The sequence below is a fragment of the Drosophila teissieri genome, chromosome X (genome assembly GCF_016746235.2).
Source record: "Drosophila teissieri strain GT53w chromosome X, Prin_Dtei_1.1, whole genome shotgun sequence".
Lineage (NCBI taxonomy): Eukaryota > Metazoa > Arthropoda > Insecta > Diptera > Drosophilidae > Drosophila > Drosophila teissieri.
Window position 1 is genome coordinate 17682921 of NC_053034.1, and position 19882 is coordinate 17702802.

At 51.9% G+C, this 19882-nt stretch overlaps 10 protein-coding genes across 11 annotated transcripts; 6 read left to right on the forward strand and 4 right to left on the reverse strand.

The window, feature by feature from the left end:
- The first annotated feature begins 45 nt into the window (after positions 1 to 45).
- LOC122624125 (zinc finger and BTB domain-containing protein 47) lies at positions 46 to 2110 on the forward strand. Its single transcript, XM_043803568.1, has one exon. The coding sequence runs from the start codon at positions 145 to 147 to the stop codon at positions 1540 to 1542; it is 1398 nt and encodes a 465-aa protein (XP_043659503.1). The 5' UTR covers positions 46 to 144; the 3' UTR covers positions 1543 to 2110.
- Positions 2111 to 2231: 121 nt separating this feature from the next.
- Positions 2232 to 2723, forward strand: LOC122624254 (zinc finger protein 771). Its single transcript, XM_043803740.1, has one exon. The coding sequence runs from the start codon at positions 2268 to 2270 to the stop codon at positions 2721 to 2723; it is 456 nt and encodes a 151-aa protein (XP_043659675.1). The 5' UTR covers positions 2232 to 2267.
- A 283-nt stretch (positions 2724 to 3006) lies between these two features.
- LOC122624179 (zinc finger protein 771) lies at positions 3007 to 4921 on the forward strand. The gene is made up of 2 exons (XM_043803638.1): positions 3007 to 3667; positions 3744 to 4921. The coding sequence occupies exons 1-2, from the start codon at positions 3098 to 3100 to the stop codon at positions 4494 to 4496; spliced, it is 1323 nt and encodes a 440-aa protein (XP_043659573.1). The 5' UTR covers positions 3007 to 3097; the 3' UTR covers positions 4497 to 4921.
- Positions 4922 to 4982: 61 nt separating this feature from the next.
- LOC122624322 (guanine nucleotide-binding protein subunit beta-5) lies at positions 4983 to 6500 on the reverse strand. Its single transcript, XM_043803820.1, has one exon. The coding sequence runs from the start codon at positions 6389 to 6391 to the stop codon at positions 5315 to 5317; it is 1077 nt and encodes a 358-aa protein (XP_043659755.1). The 5' UTR covers positions 6392 to 6500; the 3' UTR covers positions 4983 to 5314.
- A 380-nt stretch (positions 6501 to 6880) lies between these two features.
- Positions 6881 to 8507, forward strand: LOC122624124 (zinc finger protein 660). Its single transcript, XM_043803567.1, has one exon. It carries the CDS (start codon positions 6992 to 6994, stop codon positions 8393 to 8395), a length of 1404 nt encoding a protein of 467 aa, XP_043659502.1. The 5' UTR covers positions 6881 to 6991; the 3' UTR covers positions 8396 to 8507.
- An 88-nt stretch (positions 8508 to 8595) lies between these two features.
- On the reverse strand, positions 8596 to 11473 carry LOC122622997 (TNF receptor-associated factor 6). The gene has a single exon (XM_043801852.1). The coding sequence runs from the start codon at positions 11235 to 11237 to the stop codon at positions 9810 to 9812; it is 1428 nt and encodes a 475-aa protein (XP_043657787.1). The 5' UTR covers positions 11238 to 11473; the 3' UTR covers positions 8596 to 9809.
- A 133-nt stretch (positions 11474 to 11606) lies between these two features.
- On the forward strand, positions 11607 to 13041 carry LOC122622998 (acidic phospholipase A2 PA4). 2 transcript variants are annotated; one of them, XM_043801855.1, is made up of 2 exons: positions 11607 to 12374; positions 12549 to 13041. In XM_043801855.1, the coding sequence occupies exon 1, from the start codon at positions 11715 to 11717 to the stop codon at positions 12363 to 12365; it is 651 nt and encodes a 216-aa protein (XP_043657790.1). In that variant the 5' UTR covers positions 11607 to 11714; the 3' UTR covers positions 12366 to 12374; positions 12549 to 13041. The 2 variants fall into 2 exon arrangements, with proteins under 2 accessions (XP_043657790.1, XP_043657789.1); XM_043801854.1 differs by having other exon boundaries at positions 11612 to 12374; positions 12545 to 13041.
- A 936-nt stretch (positions 13042 to 13977) lies between these two features.
- On the forward strand, positions 13978 to 15504 carry LOC122623809. Its single transcript, XM_043803152.1, has 2 exons — positions 13978 to 14265; positions 14322 to 15504. The coding sequence occupies exons 1-2, from the start codon at positions 14126 to 14128 to the stop codon at positions 15373 to 15375; spliced, it is 1194 nt and encodes a 397-aa protein (XP_043659087.1). The 5' UTR covers positions 13978 to 14125; the 3' UTR covers positions 15376 to 15504.
- A 1-nt stretch (position 15505) lies between these two features.
- LOC122623810 (E3 ubiquitin-protein ligase MARCHF5) lies at positions 15506 to 16739 on the reverse strand. Its single transcript, XM_043803153.1, has one exon. It carries the CDS (start codon positions 16586 to 16588, stop codon positions 15608 to 15610), a length of 981 nt encoding a protein of 326 aa, XP_043659088.1. The 5' UTR covers positions 16589 to 16739; the 3' UTR covers positions 15506 to 15607.
- Positions 16740 to 18235: 1496 nt separating this feature from the next.
- LOC122622945 (odorant receptor 7a) lies at positions 18236 to 19606 on the reverse strand. Its single transcript, XM_043801754.1, has 2 exons — positions 18443 to 19606; positions 18236 to 18313 (listed from the first exon to the last, which is right to left on the reverse strand). The coding sequence occupies exons 1-2, from the start codon at positions 19604 to 19606 to the stop codon at positions 18236 to 18238; spliced, it is 1242 nt and encodes a 413-aa protein (XP_043657689.1).
- Between the last annotated feature and the right edge of the window lie 276 nt (positions 19607 to 19882).

Below are 19882 nucleotides of genomic sequence, written 5' to 3' on the forward strand. Positions count from 1 at the left end.
TCCCCGCTAACTATCACAGGGGCATCTCCAACAAAAACAGCTGTTGACGCCAAGACCAAAAGTTTGCGTTCCAATTAGAACGGCGAAAATATTCGAAAAAAGGAGCAAATCCTGGCGAGCAACGGCCAGGTGGGAGCCGCAATCATGCTCAAGTCCCTCAAGCCGGACACGTACGCCGGAATGGCGAACGCCAAGTGCGGCGAGATCTACTTTCAGAGCCTGCACAGCTTCCGCATCGACTGTGCGTTCTGCGAGATGAAGAGCTTTGTGTTCGGAGACTTTCTGCTCCACGTCCAGAACGTGCACTTTGAGAACGGCCTGCTGAAGACGGAGGCTGCGGACGCCGGAGCGGATCTTAAGCAGGAGCGGGATCGTGAGCGGGAGCCCAACTCGCCGGTGCCCATAGTGGCGCAGGTGAATCCATTTGCCTGGTACGAGATTGGCGGCGACCATGGCGATGACAGCGAGGATGAGCGCGGTGTTCTGGACGGGCAGGACGAGGAGGAGAATGAGCGGCCGGGCAGGAGCATAATCAAATGGCAGGACCATCAGTCGATGGCCAGCGAATCTCTACGTCAAGTCAGAGCCCTCAAGGTGGACTACAAGGAGGAGGACTCTGAGCAGGAGGAGTGCGGCATCAAACTGAATCTGGACAGCGAGAGTAGGCACTCCGCCAAGATTCCGCACTCGTGTCCGCACTGCACAAAGGTTTACCAGAGCCGCAAGGTTCTCGAACGACACATAATGCGTCAGCACAAAGACACCCTTTCGCCGGATGCGGACAGCGATGATGCGGACTACGAGCCGCCCAAGGATGCGCCCGCCAAGTCATCTGCCCAGGAGTACAAGTGCGAGCACTGCGGCAAGATCTACCATGGCAAATACAGTCTGCGTCAGCATTTGAAGCGGGATCATGACAACGGCGAGGAAGGCGGCTCCGCCATCTTCACCTGCCTGGAATGCGAGGCCCAATTGCCGCGCCTTCGCCTACTGGACGAGCACATGGTGCAGGCGCATGGTGGTGCTGCCTGTGTGGTCTGCGGTCGGCGCTACAAGACGCGACACGAACTGAAACGCCACCAGCTCAAGCACACCAGCGAACGGAACGTGCCCTGCCCGCATCCCGGCTGCGGCAAGCGCTTCTTCACCATCCGTCACATGCGCAACCACGGCAAGGTGCACACGGAGCAGAAGAACTTCGTCTGCGAGAGCTGCGGCTACAGCTGCCGGAATAAGGAGACGCTGCGCGTCCACATAAGGAGCCATACGGGTGAGCGGCCGTTCGGGTGTCAAGTGTGCGACAAGCGATTCCCCTCCCATTCCGGCCTGCGTGAGCACATGGCCATGCATTCCACGGAGCGACCGCATGTGTGCAGCGTTTGCGGCGCGACCTTCTCCCGGCAAAAGGGCCTCTACCATCACAAGTTCCTGCACGCGGACACCAAGCAGTTCGTGTGCAAACTGTGCGGTAATGCCTATGCCCAGGCCGCCGGACTCGCTGGACACATGCGCAAGCACCGGAACGACGAGCTCAACGGATAGGATCCCAGAGGTCGAAGTTGTGGTCTAAGTTGTACGATTTGTATCTTCCAATTCCGACGTTTAAGTTGAGGAACTCAGGCATAGGCTATAGGATTACCATAGAAATCAATAGGTTTTTTGTATTGCTGCGGCTTGGAGCAGGTAGCAGTTAGCAGGTGACTCTGTGGTCCTCATTTCACGGGTTTCCATCGAATTTACATATGTATACTGTAAATAATACCTCTAGTTTTAGGTAAACTGAAAGTTTGTTAGTTTGTTTTGAGAACACTTAGTTTAAAGCGAATTTAATTGGCTCGATTGTAAGCACTAAGACTAAACTACATTTCAATGAATTTCCCGAACTACTAACACAAATAATAACTAAACATTGTTAAGGTTAAACTATACATTAAGCACACAATGCTTCCAAGAACCAAAACCATTTAGATAAGAGTCCCTGTGACACTGACTACCGGAAGGAACAGCCTGTGGCGATCCCTGTAATCACGGCAAGCGGACGTGGCTAATATTCGAATGGTTAACCTTTTTGTATTGATAAATATACATAACATGAATCTGATTCGCAAAAGGGAGCCTGCGTTTAAAATTAGCCATGCGATTGGGCACCTTTGACAGCAATTAATCGGCCGACTGCTGCTAAAGCGGCCAAATGCCAAGTGGTAGGATGGGGTGCGTCTAACAATAGTATAGTGCCAGCGATTAGATTTGGCACACGCGGCCCGACCATGTCGGCGGCACGTCCAGCTGCCAGTGCGGATGATCGACAACTTATGTGCGAGTTCTGCGGCTACCGGACGGCCATCCAATGGAATCTGCAGGTCCATCGGCGGCGACACACCGGCGAGATGCCCTTCAGTTGCCAGACCTGCCAGGCGCGATTCCCGGCCAGCTATCAGCTGAAAAGCCATCTGGAGCGGCACATGGACGCCGGTGAGCGGCGGCAGCGGCACATTTGCACCGACTGCAACGTGGGCTTCTCCAGCTCTCGGGCACTGTACCACCACCGGACGCTCCACGAGGATGGGAAGCGGTTCAAGTGCTCCCAGTGCGACAAGTCATTCGCCCAGGCGGCGGGCTACGCCCAACACAAGCGGATGCACCGCCAGAAGAACGAAAGAGCCACTGAAACCACGAATCTGCAGGATCTGCAGACCAGGAGAAAGCTCACAAGTGATTTTTGATTTTGGGGGCATATTCAAATTTGAAAAACGGATAACCGATTCGTATTTTGACTAAAGTGCTTATTAATAAAAAAAAGACAGTGCCACTTTTACACAATTCTGGCAAAGAACAAAGAACTGTTACTTGAGAGAAACACAATTCTCGGATATTAAATACAGGTTGAATATAATTAATTTTGAACTTTAAAATATAAGTTTAATTATTTTGGTTAAGCGGTAACTTGGTTTGAAACGTTGCTAAATCCTATGAAATCAGTGCTGGTTCAAGTCCGCACTAAGTGCCTATCGAAGTCAATCGAAATTTTGTTTACATAGTTTATTTTGATTTTGTTAAATAATATTGCAGCAATTTAAATGTAAATTAAAAGCAGAAAATGTTGAGACACTGCCTCGCCAACGTGGACTATGCCCGCCTGCACGCCCAGCAGCAGTTGCGTCCCAAATGCGGCGAGATCTTCTATGAGCAGGAGGCGAATAGCTTCCAACTGGTCTGCCTGCTCTGCGAGATGAAGCACTTCGGATTCGAGGACTTCGCCCGCCACATCCGCAATGTGCACTTTGACAAGCAGGGCCGGCCCCTCACCAAGACGGTCACGGGATTGGGCAGACTAGCACGAGCGGATCAGCAGTTCGAAACGGTCAGCGCAGCACCCTTGGCTGTGAGCAGTCTCAAGGAGGAGTTCCTGTCCAACGACGATGTTCTGCCTGAGGAGGGGCACGCGGAACAGGAGCTGGAACTGGACCAGGACGAGGGCAATCCCCTGCGCATCATGGTGCTCGAGGGCAAACAGTCCGAGGACGAGGAGACCATCGATACGATGTGGCAGCCGGATCGGGGCAGTTCCTCCGCATCCGACAACGAGGGATGTGACCTGGAGGCTGGCGTGGACAATACGCAAGATTATCAACCGGATGAGGAGGAGGAGCACCAGTCTGTCTTTAAGGTAGCCACATGAACTGAAAACTGTAGTTCGTGCAGTTGAAAAGGAAATCCAATATCTGAATATGTTTTCCTTGCAGAAGCAACGCCAACCGAAGGACTACAACTGCCCGCACTGCGACAGGAGGTACACGACGCAGAAATACCTGAACACCCACCTGAAGATGAGCCACCCGTATCCGCAGGCCTTCAAGTGCGTCGACTGCGAGGCCACCTTCGATGTGGACCGGGCATTGGCCCAGCACCGTCGCAAGGAGCACACGGAGTTCGCGTGTCAGCTGTGCGACAAGGTGTTCAAAAGCTCGCGATCCCTACTCCGCCATGTGCAGGGTCACTCTGGCGCCAGGACATTCAAGTGCGAGCACGAGAACTGCGGCAAGTCGTTTGTCAACCAGCACAACCTTACCTCACATCGGCGGGTCCACAGCGAGGAGCGGAACTACGTGTGCGAGCTGTGCGGCTATAGATCACGCTACCGGGAGGCATTGATCGTCCACCGGCGCACGCATACGGGCGAGAAACCGTTCCAGTGCCAGACCTGTGCCCGCCGCTTTGCTTCCAAGTCGCTGCTCAACGAGCACCAGGCCATGCACTCCACCGAGAAGCCGTACAAGTGCGACAAATGTGATTCGGCCTTCTCCCGCCCGAAGGCGCTGTACCACCACAAGCATCTGCATTTGGGCATCAAGAAGTTCAAGTGCAAGATCTGCGGGAATGCCTATGCCCAGGCGGCCGGTCTTTCCGCTCACATGCGGGCGCACAAGCTCCAGGCGTCGGTCAATGCCGCGGAGGGCGTCGAGGCGGGACCCATCGAGATGCTGTTCACCTACTGACCGGACTGAGCGGAAACCTCCTGTTGCCTTAAGCCGGAAGAGCTCTGTATCCCAATCACATTATATCCAAGATACACCACACACTATGTTCACTGTTCTAGATTTGATAGCAGCTTATCAATGTTTATAGAGACTCGATTTAGTTGACACACCCGTACCAACTTTCCACATATCTTTCATAGTATTGAACAAGAGAATACTTTAAATGTATTATAGTATCATTTTGTAATCTAAGGACGCAAATGTTCTTTGTTAATCGAAAAGACGAAAGCTTTCCATTTCGGTGTCGCAAATATTAGTACCTACATATCACTAGAAATCGTGCATAACCTGTTAAATCTGTTGGTTAAGTTAGTTTTAAGCCAAGACCTTACTTTCGAGTAGAACAAGCCGAGTATGTACAATAAATGTCCTGATAAATGTTACTCAAACTTTCACTTTCAAACTTTGAAGGGCACACAAAAAAGCAAGCTTGTCTATCGCTCAACATTTATTTCGAACAGGAACTTATAACTAGTCGCATAATGGTTACACTTGGATACATATACATGTATATATTTAGATTCATTATAGTACAGCAGCTGGTAGTAAGCATAACACTGCATCACTGCGGTAACCAAGACATCCATGCTGGCAATCCCCACATGAGACATATGTACACACTTGAGGGATCACCGAGTCCGTAAATTAACTATTCTCGAGATGCACAACAAAAACAAATTAAGAGACTAGATCAACACAGGAGGAGGGGGCGTAAGGAAAGCGAGAGGGCATCTATCCTGGACAAATGCCTTCCCAACAATAGGGTAGCACTCGGCTTAGGCCCACACCCGAATGGTGTAGTCCCAGCTGCCGGTGGATAGGGCGGTGCCGTCGGGCGAGACCTGGACGCAGGACACCTTGTTCTCGTGCCCGTACAGCAGGCAGACCCTTTCCGATTTCAGCGTGTCCCACAAGTTGACGGTGTAATCGTTGTAGCCAGCAAACAGTAATCTTCCGCTGACCGAAAAGTCCACCGAGTTGACGCCAAAGATGATGCTCTCCTTGGCGAACACAGCCACCTCGCGATCCGCTCGCATATCGTACAGCCGGCAGCTGCTGTCATCCGACCCAGTGGCAATGGCATCTCCGCAAGGATGGAACTTGACGCTATTCACATCCGATTGATGACCCTCGAAGGACTGAACCACATGACCGGAGCGCATGTCCCAGATGAAGGCCATGCGATCGCAGCTGCCCGAGACGAAGGTGTTGCCCGTTTCGTTGGGTGCCAGATCGATGGCCATTACATCGCCGGAATGTCCGTGGAAGCTTTGCAGCAGCTGGCCCGATTCCACGTCCCACAGGGCGCATGTGGAATCGCCGCTGCCCGTGAGGATTTGCTGATCGGAGTTCGGATAGATGCAGCACGACATGTAGCTGGTGTGGGTGCCCACGGTGCGCTTCTTGGCGGCCATCTCCTCATCGGAGGTTATCGGATACACGGTTACCTTATTGTCCAGTCCGCCGCAGGCAACGAAATTCCCAGACGGCGCGTAGGCACAGGCCATTATCCAGGTGGTGGGCATGGTGACGGCGTGCTCCTTGTTGGTGGTGAACGCATCCCAGATGATCAGCCGTCCGTCCTGCGACGAGGAGATGATGTGACGCTTGTCCGGACTCCAGTCGGTGCACAGGACCTTCGCCTGGTGGCCCTTCAGCACCTTACGCGGCTTGATGTTCACATAGGCGATCTGCTCCAGCCGCTCCGCGATGTTCGACAGATTGACGTCGTTCAGCTTTTGGCGCTCCTCCTCCAGTTTGGTCTTTAAATTCTCCGCCTCCCGCACCAAACTGGCCATCTTCTCAGTGGCATTCGCGTTCGCATTGCTCGCTGGCACCGCCGCCTCCGACATGGTTGCTCTTAGATTTCGGATCTACGGATATCTCTCGGGGATTGTGTGTCCTTTCCCGTTCGAACTTCTCCAATTGGACTGCGAAAAATCAATCCGAAAAAAGTGTATACTCGAATACGAAAATCCGAATACACAGCGATAGGCGCGGTCGGTTATCGATAAGTTTTACCGTTGTCAAAGGGCTGAATGTACCGTTACATATCCTTTTTTTCGGAGAACTTAATGAGAGATTGTGAATGTTCTAAATATTACAGTATACAACGAATTTCCGCACTTTTACAATGTCGAGCAATAAAGAAGTACATTTCTTTTCCGTAAACGGGGACAATATAAGGTGTTAATTTGTAATTTTCAAATTGTAGTATGATAACGTACTTATCGGAGTGAAAACCATTTCGAATGTGGCGCCACATCAAAAGCAAGCTCAACACTGTGGCTCGTTGGCCAACACTGCCATCAGCTGGGGAATCCACCCTTCCCCACCCCCTTTTCATAAACACTTACAAAAAAAGCGACGCCAATGGCTGGAATCCTCTGCTAATCCTCTGCTAAGCCAGTAAGCCGCCACACCCGCACGGCCAGTCCAGGGAGCATCCCGCGATGATCAAGGTGCAGCCACCACCGGATGTGGCCGGTGGCTACCACAATCTCCGATGCGGCGAGGTCTTGTTCAGTGCACCCGCCTCCTACGAAGTGTGCTGCTCGCTGTGCGACCAGCGTTTGTCGTTGGACGGCTACCCGGAACACTTCCGGATGAAGCACTTCACGGCGAGCTCCAGCCCGCAGTGTTCCACCGCACTGGAAAGCGATCCCATTGCCCAGGACTCCAGCGAAGTGCAGGGCAATGAGAAGCTAGTAGAGGATATTAAAAAGGAAGCTAGCCGGGACTCTGAGGAGGAGAGTGGTCCGCGCCAGCGTTACCAGCGGGCGGCGGCCATGAAGAACACCCTGGTGGAGACTCGGGAGGATTTGCTGGACATCGATCCCGAGTGGACGGCCGGCGAGCAGCCGGAGAATAATGAAACTCACGAGGAGGAGGAGGAGGACGAGGAGGAATCGGATGATGATGATTGCGCCCAGCCCAGCAACGACACCAAGGACATGCTGTTCCAGTGCGATCAGTGCGACCGGGCGTACAACACCAAACGCAGCCTGCAGAGCCACCGCCGTCTGAAGCACATCGAAGCCACCGGCGGAGTTCAGGATAAGTCCGCCAGTGAGCGCAAGAGCAAGAAGCGGAAAGGTCCACCGAAAGTGTACAAATGCAACGAGGAAGCCTGCAACCAGACGTTTCGCACCGAACGCGATCTGCGCGGCCATCGCTGGAAGCACACCGGCATCTTCTGCGACATCTGCGGCAAGCCGTTCACCCAGTCGGGCAACATGATGCGCCACCGCCAGCGGCACAGTGGCATCAAGCCGCACAAGTGTCCGGAATGCGATGCCACCTTTTACACGCAGAAGGAGCTGTCCTCGCACAGCATCTGTCATACGGGTCGCATGCCCTGCATCTGCGAGGTGTGCGGACGACCTTGCCGAGATCGTGGCGTGCTCACGGCCCACATGCGTCGTCATACGGGCGAGAGGCCGGCCAAATGCGACGTGTGCGGCAAGGCATTCTACAGCTTCCATGACCTCAACGTGCATGCCGTTTCGCACACCAATTTGCGGCCCTTTGTCTGCGACGTTTGCGGCTCCACGTTCCAAAGGAAGAAGGCGCTGCGGGTGCACAAGCTACTCCACTCCGAGCAACGGAAGTACGCCTGCAGGCTGTGCGGCAAGACGTTCGCCCAATCCGGCGGCCTAAATGCCCACATGCGCAGCCACGATCCGGCGAGAGTTAAGGCGGCTGTGAAGCCTCTGCCCCAATCGGTCACCATCGAGGTGATCGAGGGCAAGAGTCCGCCCACCACCACCATCACCATGGCCATCGACCTCAATGTGGAGGAGCAGCTGGCCACGCAAACCGAGACTGCTCCCGCCACTTGGCGCCTGGCCAACTGAGTAGCTAGCTAGAATTAGGATTAGGTTAGTCGTAGTTCATCAATAAGTTCCAAATTACGCCATAATAAATGAGAGAAATTTCCATTTTTAAGTAAAATTCTGGCTAAATCACTCGGAGAAGTATGAAAAATCAATAAAATGATTTGAACAAACAAAAGACACAATATAAACTTCCAAACACAGATGCAAAAAACGATGGATTGGCGGTACAAAAGTGTCCTTTATTGGGGTTCCCTAAACGGAGAGGGGTCCAAGCTGCCAGCGATCTGAACCCAGATAAATCTAGGCTTCAATCCGAGCCAGCGTGTGCGTTCTACCCGGGATTCTTAACTCTAAACATATAGTACGTACGCTAGGGACTAAAATAAGTGTTGTGATAAAATAATACATACAGCCTTCGTGTTTTGTTCCAAACGAAATTGGTGATCATAAACGGAGGCATTTGTGTTAAAGGTTACCAAATATTTTCCGGCTCATTCGTTGTTTGCAAAAAGGTACATATGTTAAATTCTAAGCGCTGGTTGGTTCACTCGTTCTTAGTTTTTCTAAACGATAAACTGAAGATATAAACCTAGCATAATTCTAGAAGGAATATTAAGTAAACAAGTTTTAAAAAATAAGCAGGCATGGCTGCCAAGTGGACGTACTCAGTTACAAATATAGGTAAAATCAATCAAATTGACGAGAATGTTTTGAAAACTAAAGATTAATTAAGCACTGAACTGCATTGATAAGGGATCACGGGGAAATCCAACCCAATTAAGATTTCCAATTTCCAATTATAGACCTATTGACGTGATCTGCACTGACTTTTGCTCGCTAAAACCAATAATATAGCACTAGGAATGTAATAGAGAATTAGAGATAGTTCTAGGATACATAATATCGATTAGTATTGGAATATCATTGAGATTGCTTTATGTGACGCCGGCTAGACGGTGACTATTGGCGGTCTCTTGTATACTATATATATATATATATATATATATATAAGTCTATATAAAATATATACGTGTCTCAGCTATCGGGTATTGCATATTGTACGTTGGCGTACGAGTTCACTAAAGTGGATCGATTAATTTCACACAAATCGCGGGGTCGCATTGCTATCTGTAGTTCTAAATTATATTGCCTTGGTAATAATAGGTCAAGCATTAGCCACTACTTCCTACAGATGGGATTATATTCTATCTATTGACCGAATTCACCACTGATAAGGCAATGAATTCACTTCAAAAAGATGAAAATTATGATTGCTACCATGCGCATGTAAGTCTAATAGCTGGCTTTTTTTTCTACTTGCTCGGTTTACCTTTGGGCCCCTAGACTCGATCCACCTTGGTGCAAACTTAACGCAATCGGAAGACATCAGTGCCACCGAGTTTCCAGTTCCATTTCCTTTTCCATTCCAAATTCAGACAATATTGATCTCGATCTTGATGAGCAGCTGGTCGTCGGCGCAGAATCCCAGCTGTATGATGTTCGATATGTTGGCGTACTCGAGGAAACCGAATCCCCGTGTGCTGATCGCCTCGCGTGGCTTGTGGAAGGCCAGGATCTCCGGCTTGGTCATGATGGTGTCGTGCTGTGACAGCGTCGCATCCGCCGGATGGACCATGCACAACTTGATGCGACCCTTGAAGGGCCAGTCCAAGTGGTAATCATTCTCCGACTGCATCAAATGCACATGCAAGCTGAGCACATGCGGTTTCCTCGGCTGAATGTTTAGCCGCGCACAGAACTTGTAGCCATGCGGCGAGGTGTAGCACTCGTGCGAGTACACCTGATTGTTGGCGTTGGCCCGCAGGCGTGCCACCAAGGCGCCCAGCTGCTCGATGCGCCACACAATCGTGCCATTGCTGTAGCGCGGATCGACGGGCGCCTGCTGGCGAGCCAGACGCAGCTGCTTTTGCATATTCTCGAGTCGCGTCTCCTGCTCGCGTGTCCTCTGTTCCAGCACCACAATCCTCTGGTACATCGTTTGCACAATCTGCTCATCCACACCATTGGCATACTGGGGCGGTGGCGGCAGCTGCTGTCCGTGCCCGTTCTCCACGGCGGAGCCACTTGTGCTGGGCTTGTGCGGCTGCCAGGTGGCAATGGCTGTCTGCTGGAAGGCCTGTAGCATCAGCTGCATGTGATGCGGCATATCCGCCTTGAGGTGCTCCTCCAATTGATTTGTCTCCGGTCGGCCCACAAAGTCGCACTTGATCTTGGCAAACGGGCACTTCTCCTCCTGCGGCTCCTGCTGTCGCCGGTAGGGACAACTGGGCAGATGGCGGTGCAGTTCGATGGGCGAGGCAACCACCGAACAGCCCAGCGACGAGTTGGGGCAATCCCGCTTCAGTTGCTCGATCTCGCGGCGTGTGTAGTTGTCCGGAAAGATGTCGTGCTCGGCGGACAGACGCTTGTTGTCCATGGGGCAGCACTGATTGTTCTTCTGCATCCAGGCGGTGAGGCAGCTGCGGCAAAATCGATGCCCGCACGACGTCAACACCGGTTCATTTAGCCAATCGATGCAGATTGCGCACTCGTAACGCGAGTCCAGCAGCTCCTCCTCCTGCTCCCCGGATGTGTCCGAACCGGGGGCATAGTGATGGTTCTGATTGAGCGCCAGACTCTTGGGCGGAGTGGGTGCTCCGCTGGCCCCGCCGCCGCCCGCTGCCACTGTGGGCGTGGCACTGCTGCTGGCCGCAATTCGGGCAGTCGACGATGAAGTGGTCGTCATCTCATTGCTGTTGTGCTCCTTCTCCTCCGCATGCTGCAAACCGTGGGTGTGCGAATGCGTGTGTGCATGCTGGTGCATCCTGGCTGGCTTCTGGTCGGCCTGGACTCGCTGCATCTTTGCTGCTCCACTGGCCGCCGTTTGGCAATCGCTTTCAATCAACTAATTCAATTTGAATAATAATTTTCGTTCATGACTCCGCCGAACAGCTGTGTATCCCACGACGATTGTGCAACACTGGCGGGGCGTGAATATACTGAAACACACATGTTCACACTGCGCGCGCGCCACACAACAAAACTTTACCCGGTAGTGTATTAAATTAGCCAATTTATGTTGATATTTCACAGAGAACTGAAAATGCCTAATAAATTAATGACAAATCATCAGCTTAACAGTTGATTTCGGTGTTGGAAGCAGATGGCGTGTGTATAACATCGCCGGCCGAAATGCAGGCCAGTGCGAACGTGCTCGTTGCGTTTTGGCGGCGGTGGGCGAGCATATAAAACGGCAGTGTTTTTCGGATTGGCAAGCAATCAGCTACGAACGCCGGGCGCTGAAAAAAAGCAAGAAAAAGAAACACAACTCAACACGATGTGGATCGCGAACGAAAGCACTATCTGCGCACTGATGCCACTGGTGATTTTGGCGACCTGGCAGCTGTGCCTGCTTCCCGGGACAGATGCCAAGCACTTGGCCATCAGATCGGTCGACCCCCAAACCAAAATCGATTCGGAAACGCTGCCCCTAGCCCATGTCCACAGACACACACGAGACGAGAGTGGTGGTCGCGGTGCTGCAGTGCAGCATCGTCGGGAGCGGAGGCAACTCTCCGATTGGCTGATTGCGCCCAACACGCGCTGGTGCGGACGCGGCAACCTGGCCAATGGAACCTACAACGATCTGGGCGGCGCTTCCAAGGCGGACAAGTGCTGCCGGAAGCACGACCACTGCAAGATGTGGATCGATGGCATGTCCAATCGCTATGATCTCTTCAACTACCGCCCCTACACTCTGTCCCACTGCAGCTGTGATCTTCGCTTCCGCACGTGCCTGAAGATGGCCGGCGACGAGGATGCGAACGCCATCGGAAAGCTATTCTTCAATGTCGTGCAGACGCAGTGCTTCGGCCTGAAGACAGAGACCGTGTGCGTCCAGCGGGGCGGTTCTGGGAAGGAGTCGGAGCCCTGCCTCAAGGAGGAGGTGCGTCACAAGGCCTTCCTGCGCGACAACAAGCGGTTCTAAGAGTCCTAGGTGGGTCAACACATTCAATAGAGTTTCTTGTCATGATTATTTATGTGTTACTTCATACACAAATGATGAGGTTATTCCATGTATGACTTAGTTTTTATCTTTATGCTTTGAATCAATATTGTTATTACATTAAGACTAACAATCCGATTTTCTTGTTGTCTATGTTTTAGTTAGCTCACGACGACCGGCAGGAATTTGAGTATCCCAAAGTCGCCTGCCCGCAAAAGGAGCTAACCACACAGACCGCCACATAGTGCTGCAAATTGAGTTTGAAACTTGATAGGAAAGCACGGCTAAAACACAAAACACCATCATCATCATCATCAGCGTACTTAGGTGTATGGATTATGAGAGGAGGAGGTGGAGGAGAGACAGCCAGAGACACCCGTCTATGTATTAAGCTATATACCAACATATCTATATGACTGTCAAGTGCTATTATAATGCGTAGTAGTCGATACGATGTACTAACACACCTAGTTGTAGTCACTCAATCTAGTTTAGGCCGACGAATCGAAAACAGGCTGCCAGAAAACCAAGTTTTTTAACTTAGCTGTAGACACCCCGTATGTAGTTACCCTATAAACACTGTACGTACGTAATTAGTTGTAGACGTAGTAACTTAATAAATGAAATTTCCAAAGAGTAAAGAGAATCATAAACCTTATAAACCATATCTGTGTGATTGTATTGTGCTCCGCCATCCGTGCTCGGCAATCCGCTGTGGAATGTCGTACTTTGCACTGGGCAATCGGTATCAGCATCCATCCCATCCAGCCATAGTATACGCGTACGTCTGGACTGTGATCGCCGCATTGACGTAGCCACATTGCCCCATCCCGATGACCAGGCGACCCCTGGAGCGCATGGCCGCCTCTCTCCATTGCTGGCTACCACTTGCCGTTCTGGGTCAGATGCGTCATGGCGTCATGGTGGCGTCTGGGGGCTCGAGAAGGATCCATGGATTAGTCCAGGTCCAAAGTACATACATATTTATGTGATGATCCGCAAATGGGATTTAATTCGCCACATATGTATTTACATACATTGATTTGATGAGATGACATATACATAGTTTTCCCAGGGCTGCTGTTTGTGTAGTTAAGCTGGCAAGAGTGGAGCGTGCTGGGAGGTCTAGTTCAAGAGAGTCCAGCATTATAATCAGCATGCCAGTGCCGGCGTGACGCAATTGAATATAAATAAATATTTGTATTATTATTATTCACTATTGATTGATTGCTGATTGGCTGTTTACAACAGAGGGGCCCGTCTGTTTGGGCGCTCGTAAGGCACTCGTAAATGCTTCCTGTCCTGTTGGCTTCAATGTCAGCACATCTCGGCGTAATCGTAGCTTTCGTTTTTCCCCGTAAACGCGGCTTTGGCTTACAATCGTAGTACAACAGTGCGTATACTCAATGCATTCGGATTTTTCTGCGCAAGCAGTTTATTTGTTGATTTCGCAAATAGTTACGTCACGAAAACTGCTGCCGCTTTGCCAATAGAAAGTAATATTCCCACGCAAATGGGAAATGAAGAAAATTGCATGATTTTCAAATATTTCATATCGTTATTCCTATTTAATCATGGGTGTTCCTGTTTGAAATCACTCAACATTGGAACACAGTAGCTCAACTCGGTTGAGTTTTCAGAATATTCGAAACTACATTCGCTTGTTCAAAATTTTAGAAGAGTTAGAGCGACCTTTTAGATTTGTTTGGCATTGTGTTTGCAAGTGGAAATCGCTGCCGGAAATGGACACAACTGTGCCGATGGGCCTGGTGCCCAACAGTCTCAATCCGATCCTTAATCCGCGACCCGTTCCCATGCCGGTTACCAAGCCGCGGACCAAACTGCAGCCGGATGAGCTGCACGATGGCGTTTTGGCCTTCAAGTAAGCATGGCTAATCCCTCTAACTCCACACCTCTCATCCTAAATTCCTCACAAAGCAAGGAAAAGGTGCCGCCGCCGGCATCCTGGCGCTCCATTCCGCTCCAGCGGGCCATGTCCGAGGTGCGGAACGCGCTGCGAGCTCAGCCCCATGCCAGTGACATTCGCCTGCTGATCTTCACGGCGGCGGCCAGCAGCGTGGAGCACGAGCGGACCCTCGTCCCGGTGCCGCCGCAGTTCCAGGCGGCTCTCGGATCCGGCTGTCAGGTGGATCGACTGCGTCGTGCCGTCGCCGACAACTGGACCTCCTGCCGCCTCATGCTGGACAGCCCCCCCTACTGCGACGAGCAGTATGCCGACATGACGCCGGACGACGCGGACGCACTGCATCTGCTGCACTGGATCCTGGTGGCCACGCCCTCGTCGCCCACTCTGCGCCGCATGTCGGGATTGCATTTGCGCCGCCTTTGTCGCGTCCTGGGCCTGGCACGCCCCACCGCGGAGCCCGGCCACCTGCTGAGCATCAGCTATGAGAGGGATGATCCGAGGACGGGGCATCCGAGTCCAAGGCCCAGTTACGCCTATCTGGGCTTGCCCTTTGTGTACCTATATCGCTTCCTGGCCACCGGACGTCTGGAGCATCCGCCAGGTGTACCCATCCGTTTGTATGCCCAACCGGAAACCGCGTTGGTTCACTGCGAGGAGCAGCATGTCCAGGCGGGCGAGCTGTCCTCCGGCCAGTCCACAGCCGAGATGGAGCCGTCGGGAAAGCCAAGTGCACTGTGCTGGCGGAACTCCATGCTGAGTGCACCGCAAAGGGCACTGGTCATATGCCAACTGCCCGCAGAGCTGGACGAGTCCATTGCCCATTCGCCGGAGAAGCACTTCCTGGAATACTACGTGCAGGAGTCGCTGGCGCCGCGACCCTGCTACCTGCTCCTCTTCGACGAGGCGGTGGCCTCCAATACGATGTTCGCCTGGCCGGGCAGATGCATCGAGCCGGAGCACACGACTCCTTCGCTGGTCCAGAGAACGCGTGTCAAGATCCTGAAAACGGTCCGCAGCCTGGGCAGTCGATTGGAGGCCATTAGGCGGGCCATAGCCGCCATATAGCAGTCATATGATATGGAATTGTTTTTTTTAGAATACTGGTCAAGGGCACTGATCTCGGCCAGACGTGGACATGCCCACTCCGGCGCACTGGAGCTACTTAATGTTTCGGAATTGTAAATAAACATTTGGCTACACTATCATGTATAGTATATATGATATATATATGGATTCTTTACTATAAAACATAGATAAAGAGGAGGTCTCTGCTGCAACTGATGGACTCCAGATGCCTTCAGCGCCGCTGGGCCGGGTTGTGAATGCGATTGAGTGGACTGTAGTCCATCACGAATCTGTGGCGCCGTCGTTGGTACTGCGACTGCCTCAGGAAGATGCTGGCAAGTCCCTTGACGGCCACAAAGGTCACTCCGCCGAGGAGGATGCTCAGCACCTTGTTATCCTCGTAGACGCCGGCGAAGAGCTTGCGGCCCAGCACCACGGAGATGGTGGGCAGACTGAGGGCGATGCAGAAGCTGGTGGAGGCGCGCCCCAGTTGCTCCGCTCCGAAGGCAGCGCCCATGGGGCCATCCGCGTCCGGATGCTCGCGCTCCAGCTCATCGAAGTAGCCATCGTCCAGCGGAGCACCGGGCAGTGGCAGGCCCGCAGCATCCAGATGCTCGGCGGGAATGGCGCGACGGTTGTGCCGACGCAGCCAACGGATCACGCAGTCCTCCCAGCGCACCATCCTGCCCAGCAGAAGCAGCGTCGGCACCGAAGGCAGCAGGATCATCAGCAGCGAGGGATCCTCTTGCAGCAGCTTCATGCCCGCATCATAGCCCGCCAGTTCGAGCAAAGTGAGGGCGCCATAGGTCACCGCGGAGAAGTAGACGGTGGCCGCCAGGATGCCCATCAGGACACTGGGACACATGCGTTCGCAGCCCTTGTCCAGTCGCTCCAGCATGGCATCGAAGCGGCACAGTGGCGGCATCACTATGATGTACTCCGTGCGGCATTGGGTGCAGGTCACCGGCACGTCCGGCAGCAGCATCTCCTTCTCATCGACCCAGCGACTCAGGCAGGACTCGTGCACCCACTTGTTGGTGCCGCGACAGCGACACGGATGCACCCAATCCCGGCGACGCTGGTCCTCATCGCCCGTGAGGCAAATCCAGCACATCCTGTCATCCTCCGGATTTCCGGTTGGCGGTTCCAGTCCGCTCCTCAAACGGCGAAACTGCCGATTCTGCAGCGGCGATTGCACGAGGTGGCGTCTCATGATGATGGTGATGACCTCAGTGGATCCAGGGATCCAATCTCCAAGCGGAGCAAGTGAAATTTTGTTCCAGTGCCGGAAGGTAGCAACTTGGATTTGGTACGCTTACAAATGGTCAGTTTGTGTGTACATCGAACTCCAAGGTTCCTAAGTTTCTAGATTTTGATTTCAAATACACTTTTGAAGCACTCCGATATGTCAAACTTTATAATTCATCCCATCAACTTTGATACATAATATTTCGAAATATTTCCCATCAACTTTGATACATAATATTTCGGATATCCTGTAACATTATTCCCTCAATACTGTGAAATTCTATTTAACAGAACTTCTGATTACCCCCTAACTATATCACATCATATATTTCAGCACATACATCTTTGAAATTGGTAAAAATTCGATTTTGAGACATTTTTCGAGTGCATTTCCAACGGTGCACTCTGCTTTTAGGTGGTTTACTTTCGGCGAATGTGGCACATGCCACAAGGAAAACCTGTTGGCCCACAAAGTGAAAATAGGCGAAGGCCAAGTGCAAGAGCCACCACACAAACTGGATCCGCTGCCTGTGGATGCAAATGTGGCTTCGCCTCCTCTGCATCCCAACCCCACATACACCCGTATGAAACGTAAGTAATCCAAGTTCGCACTTACCATCCCGATGATCCTCAGCTGGCAATGGGAAGTGGGTTCAAATCAGGAGCAGCAAATTCACCAATCACTGAATATAATAATGAATATATAATATAACATTCACATGCACATTATCGACGATCCGCGAAGTCGGAAAACAAAAAAAGTCGCGACGGACCGAAAAGTAAGCAGAACCTGTCGACTCGAGAGCAGAAGAACATTTGGCCAGGCTCGAGTATCTGCGGCTTGGCCAGAATCCGAGAACCAGACTGGGAAAGCCAGCCTTTCCATTCCACTTTTCCGCGTTGGCCACCAGCTACACGCAGCCAAAAGTGCAGTACAAATGGGTCTATTTCAAAGAAAGCTATTTAATATACATATAATATATATTTCATAATATAACTATATTCTAAGCATCGTCTATAAGCATTTGAAGTTTATCCCATTTGAGGAGTTGCTATTATAAATATGCCCACACATATATGATTTTTTCTAAGTGTACTGGCCAACGGTAAAGTGTGGCACCACTACGAATTGGGCCAGAAATCGGTGGCCAAGTGGCGCTGGCATGGCGGTGGATGCGAGGCGGAGGCCACTCCGCTCCTGGCAGGTGCTTCGCCTGGGGATGCAAAAAAAAAAAAAAATAGGTGGACGAGGATTGGGATGGGGGATCGGAGATCGGCGATGGAGGAGATGGAAGGTGCACCAATGCGATTCGCTGGTTAGCGAGCTTCTGTTCTGCCCGATTAGCGATCATTATCGATTTCACTTGCAGTTCGGAATTTACTAAGTTTCGGCGAGCTGTACACTGCACAAAATGAGTGGAGGTAACTGCTATACACTGCACAAAATGAGTGGAGGTAACTGCAAATGCAAAGCCGAATTCATTAAGTTGGCACATTTCGTGTTCTAGTTTATTGCTCACACTAAGGAAACTAAGTCATCCTACAGATCTTCGTGGCCTATTATGCGAAATTCGATGGCACATTTTTCTCAGTGCATCGACGATAATGGGCTTCAATTGGTCCCGTTGAAACGCTCGCCGAGATTCATACCCTTGATGAGCGTGTAGAGCGAAAACGAGAACTTGGCTATCTGAAAATATGAAACATATTATTCGAAAAGAGGATACGAAAGGGTATGTCCGCCGATCCTCTGTAGAATTCATAGCTCCTCATCCACCGAAAGTATAGTAAGTATAGCTACACTGAGAAAGAGACTTACACTGAAGTAGGTGGCCAGATTGATGGGAAAGAGCTTCATGGCGGTCAGCGTGATGGGCTGCTGGGCGCGATGGAGGTAGTAGAGCAGCATCTTGCGGAACCGGGCACTCTGGCCCAACCACTGGCACTGGAAGATGGCCAGGGCCAGCTTCTCGTTGTCCAGCATCAGCGAGGTGGCCTGGTAGCAGCATGGAGCCGTCTGCAGCGGCACCGCCATCAGGTAGATGATCGAGGCGATCTTGGTGTTCGTGTTGGCGAAGATGAAGATGTTGATCATGGTGGTGCCCATGATGGCGGCGGTGATCAGGAACTGCACGAATATGGTCCTCGAGATGACGGGACTAATGCAGTCGAGCAGCTGCAGCATCGTCTGATGGTCCACAATGCAGCGCTGCAGCTCCGCGCAGTGCTCCTCCTGCCGCCGCTCATCCGGATCGATCTCCACCAGACCATTCTCATCCCTGCCCAGCTTCTCCACCCGCCTGGCCAGCAACTGCACCTGCAAGCGGACCACATACAGATAGATGACGGCATACACATCATCGCTGGCCTGGTGCAGACACGTCCAGTTCATGATGAGGAACTCGATCCAGGCCTGGATGCAGAACTGCAACTGGGAACGCTGCCAATCCAGGCCGGGCAGATAGAGGGCATATGGCGGCTGGCCCAGCAGGAAGGCGCACACGAACGTCGAGGAGGAGTAGATGACATAGCAGATCTGGTAGAACCACACCAGATAGTTGCAGAACCGCACCGCGTCCAGGATCAACTGGAACTCGCCCTGCTCCTTGCACCTGGCGTCCAAGGCGGCCAGATGGTGCTCCGCCTTGCGTAGCAAGGGCAAATTCCAGGCCAGTGCCACAATCTTGGCCGGCAGAAAGACCGCATCGATGGCCACCTGGGCGGAGGTCAGCACCTGGGTGATCTCCATGCCGCCCATGTAGCGATAGCTGGTCACAAAGCACGCGGGCACCAACAGCAGCTGCCACACGTACATGACCACCGAGAAGCAGCGATAGATGCGCCTCCAGGTGCTGCTCGTGGTCGGACGACTGCCATCCGGTGCCTGCATGCCCAGGGCATAGAAGCAGTTGAAGAGATTCCGGAACGCTCGCCGGGATTCGGGCACTTCCTGCTCCGGGTCCACGCGAGTGCTCGCCGTCATGGCTGAGGGACTTTTGAGCCCTGGGAATCCACGAATGGCCTCTTTTATAGGCTCCCCAATTAAAAGTTTACCCTCATTTCGATTTGATTTAATTCGATTTGTTGGTTTTTCTTTTTATAAAAAATAGTTTTTATTTTCGCATTTTGGTCTCTGAATGATTTAAATGAATCGTCAATTGTTAATTGCTAATTTGTACATAACATAAGTCACAAGCAGCATTTTGTTATTGCATATTTGTGAGTCCTTTCCGCCCCCCTTCCCCCTTTCCCCCCCTAC

What these genes read in the sequence shown, in the direction of transcription:
- LOC122624179 (XM_043803638.1), top strand. Translation starts at nt 3,098, where the DNA reads ATGTTGAGACACTGCCTCGCCAACGTGGACTATGCCCGCCTGCACGCC. An exon ending in AGCACCAGTCTGTCTTTAAG is followed by an intron (nt 3,668 to 3,743) that starts GTAGCCACATGA and finishes TTTTCCTTGCAG; the next exon opens with AAGCAACGCCAACCGAAGGA.
- LOC122622945 (XM_043801754.1), bottom strand. Translation starts at nt 19,606, where the DNA reads ATGACGGCGAGCACTCGCGTGGACCCGGAGCAGGAAGTGCCCGAATCC. An exon ending in ATCTGGCCACCTACTTCAGT is followed by an intron (nt 18,314 to 18,442) that starts GTAAGTCTCTTT and finishes TCATATTTTCAG; the next exon opens with ATAGCCAAGTTCTCGTTTTC.
- LOC122624254 (XM_043803740.1), top strand. Translation starts at nt 2,268, where the DNA reads ATGTCGGCGGCACGTCCAGCTGCCAGTGCGGATGATCGACAACTTATG.
- LOC122622998 (XM_043801855.1), top strand. Translation starts at nt 11,715, where the DNA reads ATGTGGATCGCGAACGAAAGCACTATCTGCGCACTGATGCCACTGGTG.
- LOC122624124 (XM_043803567.1), top strand. Translation starts at nt 6,992, where the DNA reads ATGATCAAGGTGCAGCCACCACCGGATGTGGCCGGTGGCTACCACAAT.
- LOC122624322 (XM_043803820.1), bottom strand. Translation starts at nt 6,391, where the DNA reads ATGTCGGAGGCGGCGGTGCCAGCGAGCAATGCGAACGCGAATGCCACT.
- LOC122623810 (XM_043803153.1), bottom strand. Translation starts at nt 16,588, where the DNA reads ATGAGACGCCACCTCGTGCAATCGCCGCTGCAGAATCGGCAGTTTCGC.
- LOC122622997 (XM_043801852.1), bottom strand. Translation starts at nt 11,237, where the DNA reads ATGCAGCGAGTCCAGGCCGACCAGAAGCCAGCCAGGATGCACCAGCAT.
- LOC122623809 (XM_043803152.1), top strand. Translation starts at nt 14,126, where the DNA reads ATGGACACAACTGTGCCGATGGGCCTGGTGCCCAACAGTCTCAATCCG. An exon ending in GATGGCGTTTTGGCCTTCAA is followed by an intron (nt 14,266 to 14,321) that starts GTAAGCATGGCT and finishes TTCCTCACAAAG; the next exon opens with CAAGGAAAAGGTGCCGCCGC.
- LOC122624125 (XM_043803568.1), top strand. Translation starts at nt 145, where the DNA reads ATGCTCAAGTCCCTCAAGCCGGACACGTACGCCGGAATGGCGAACGCC.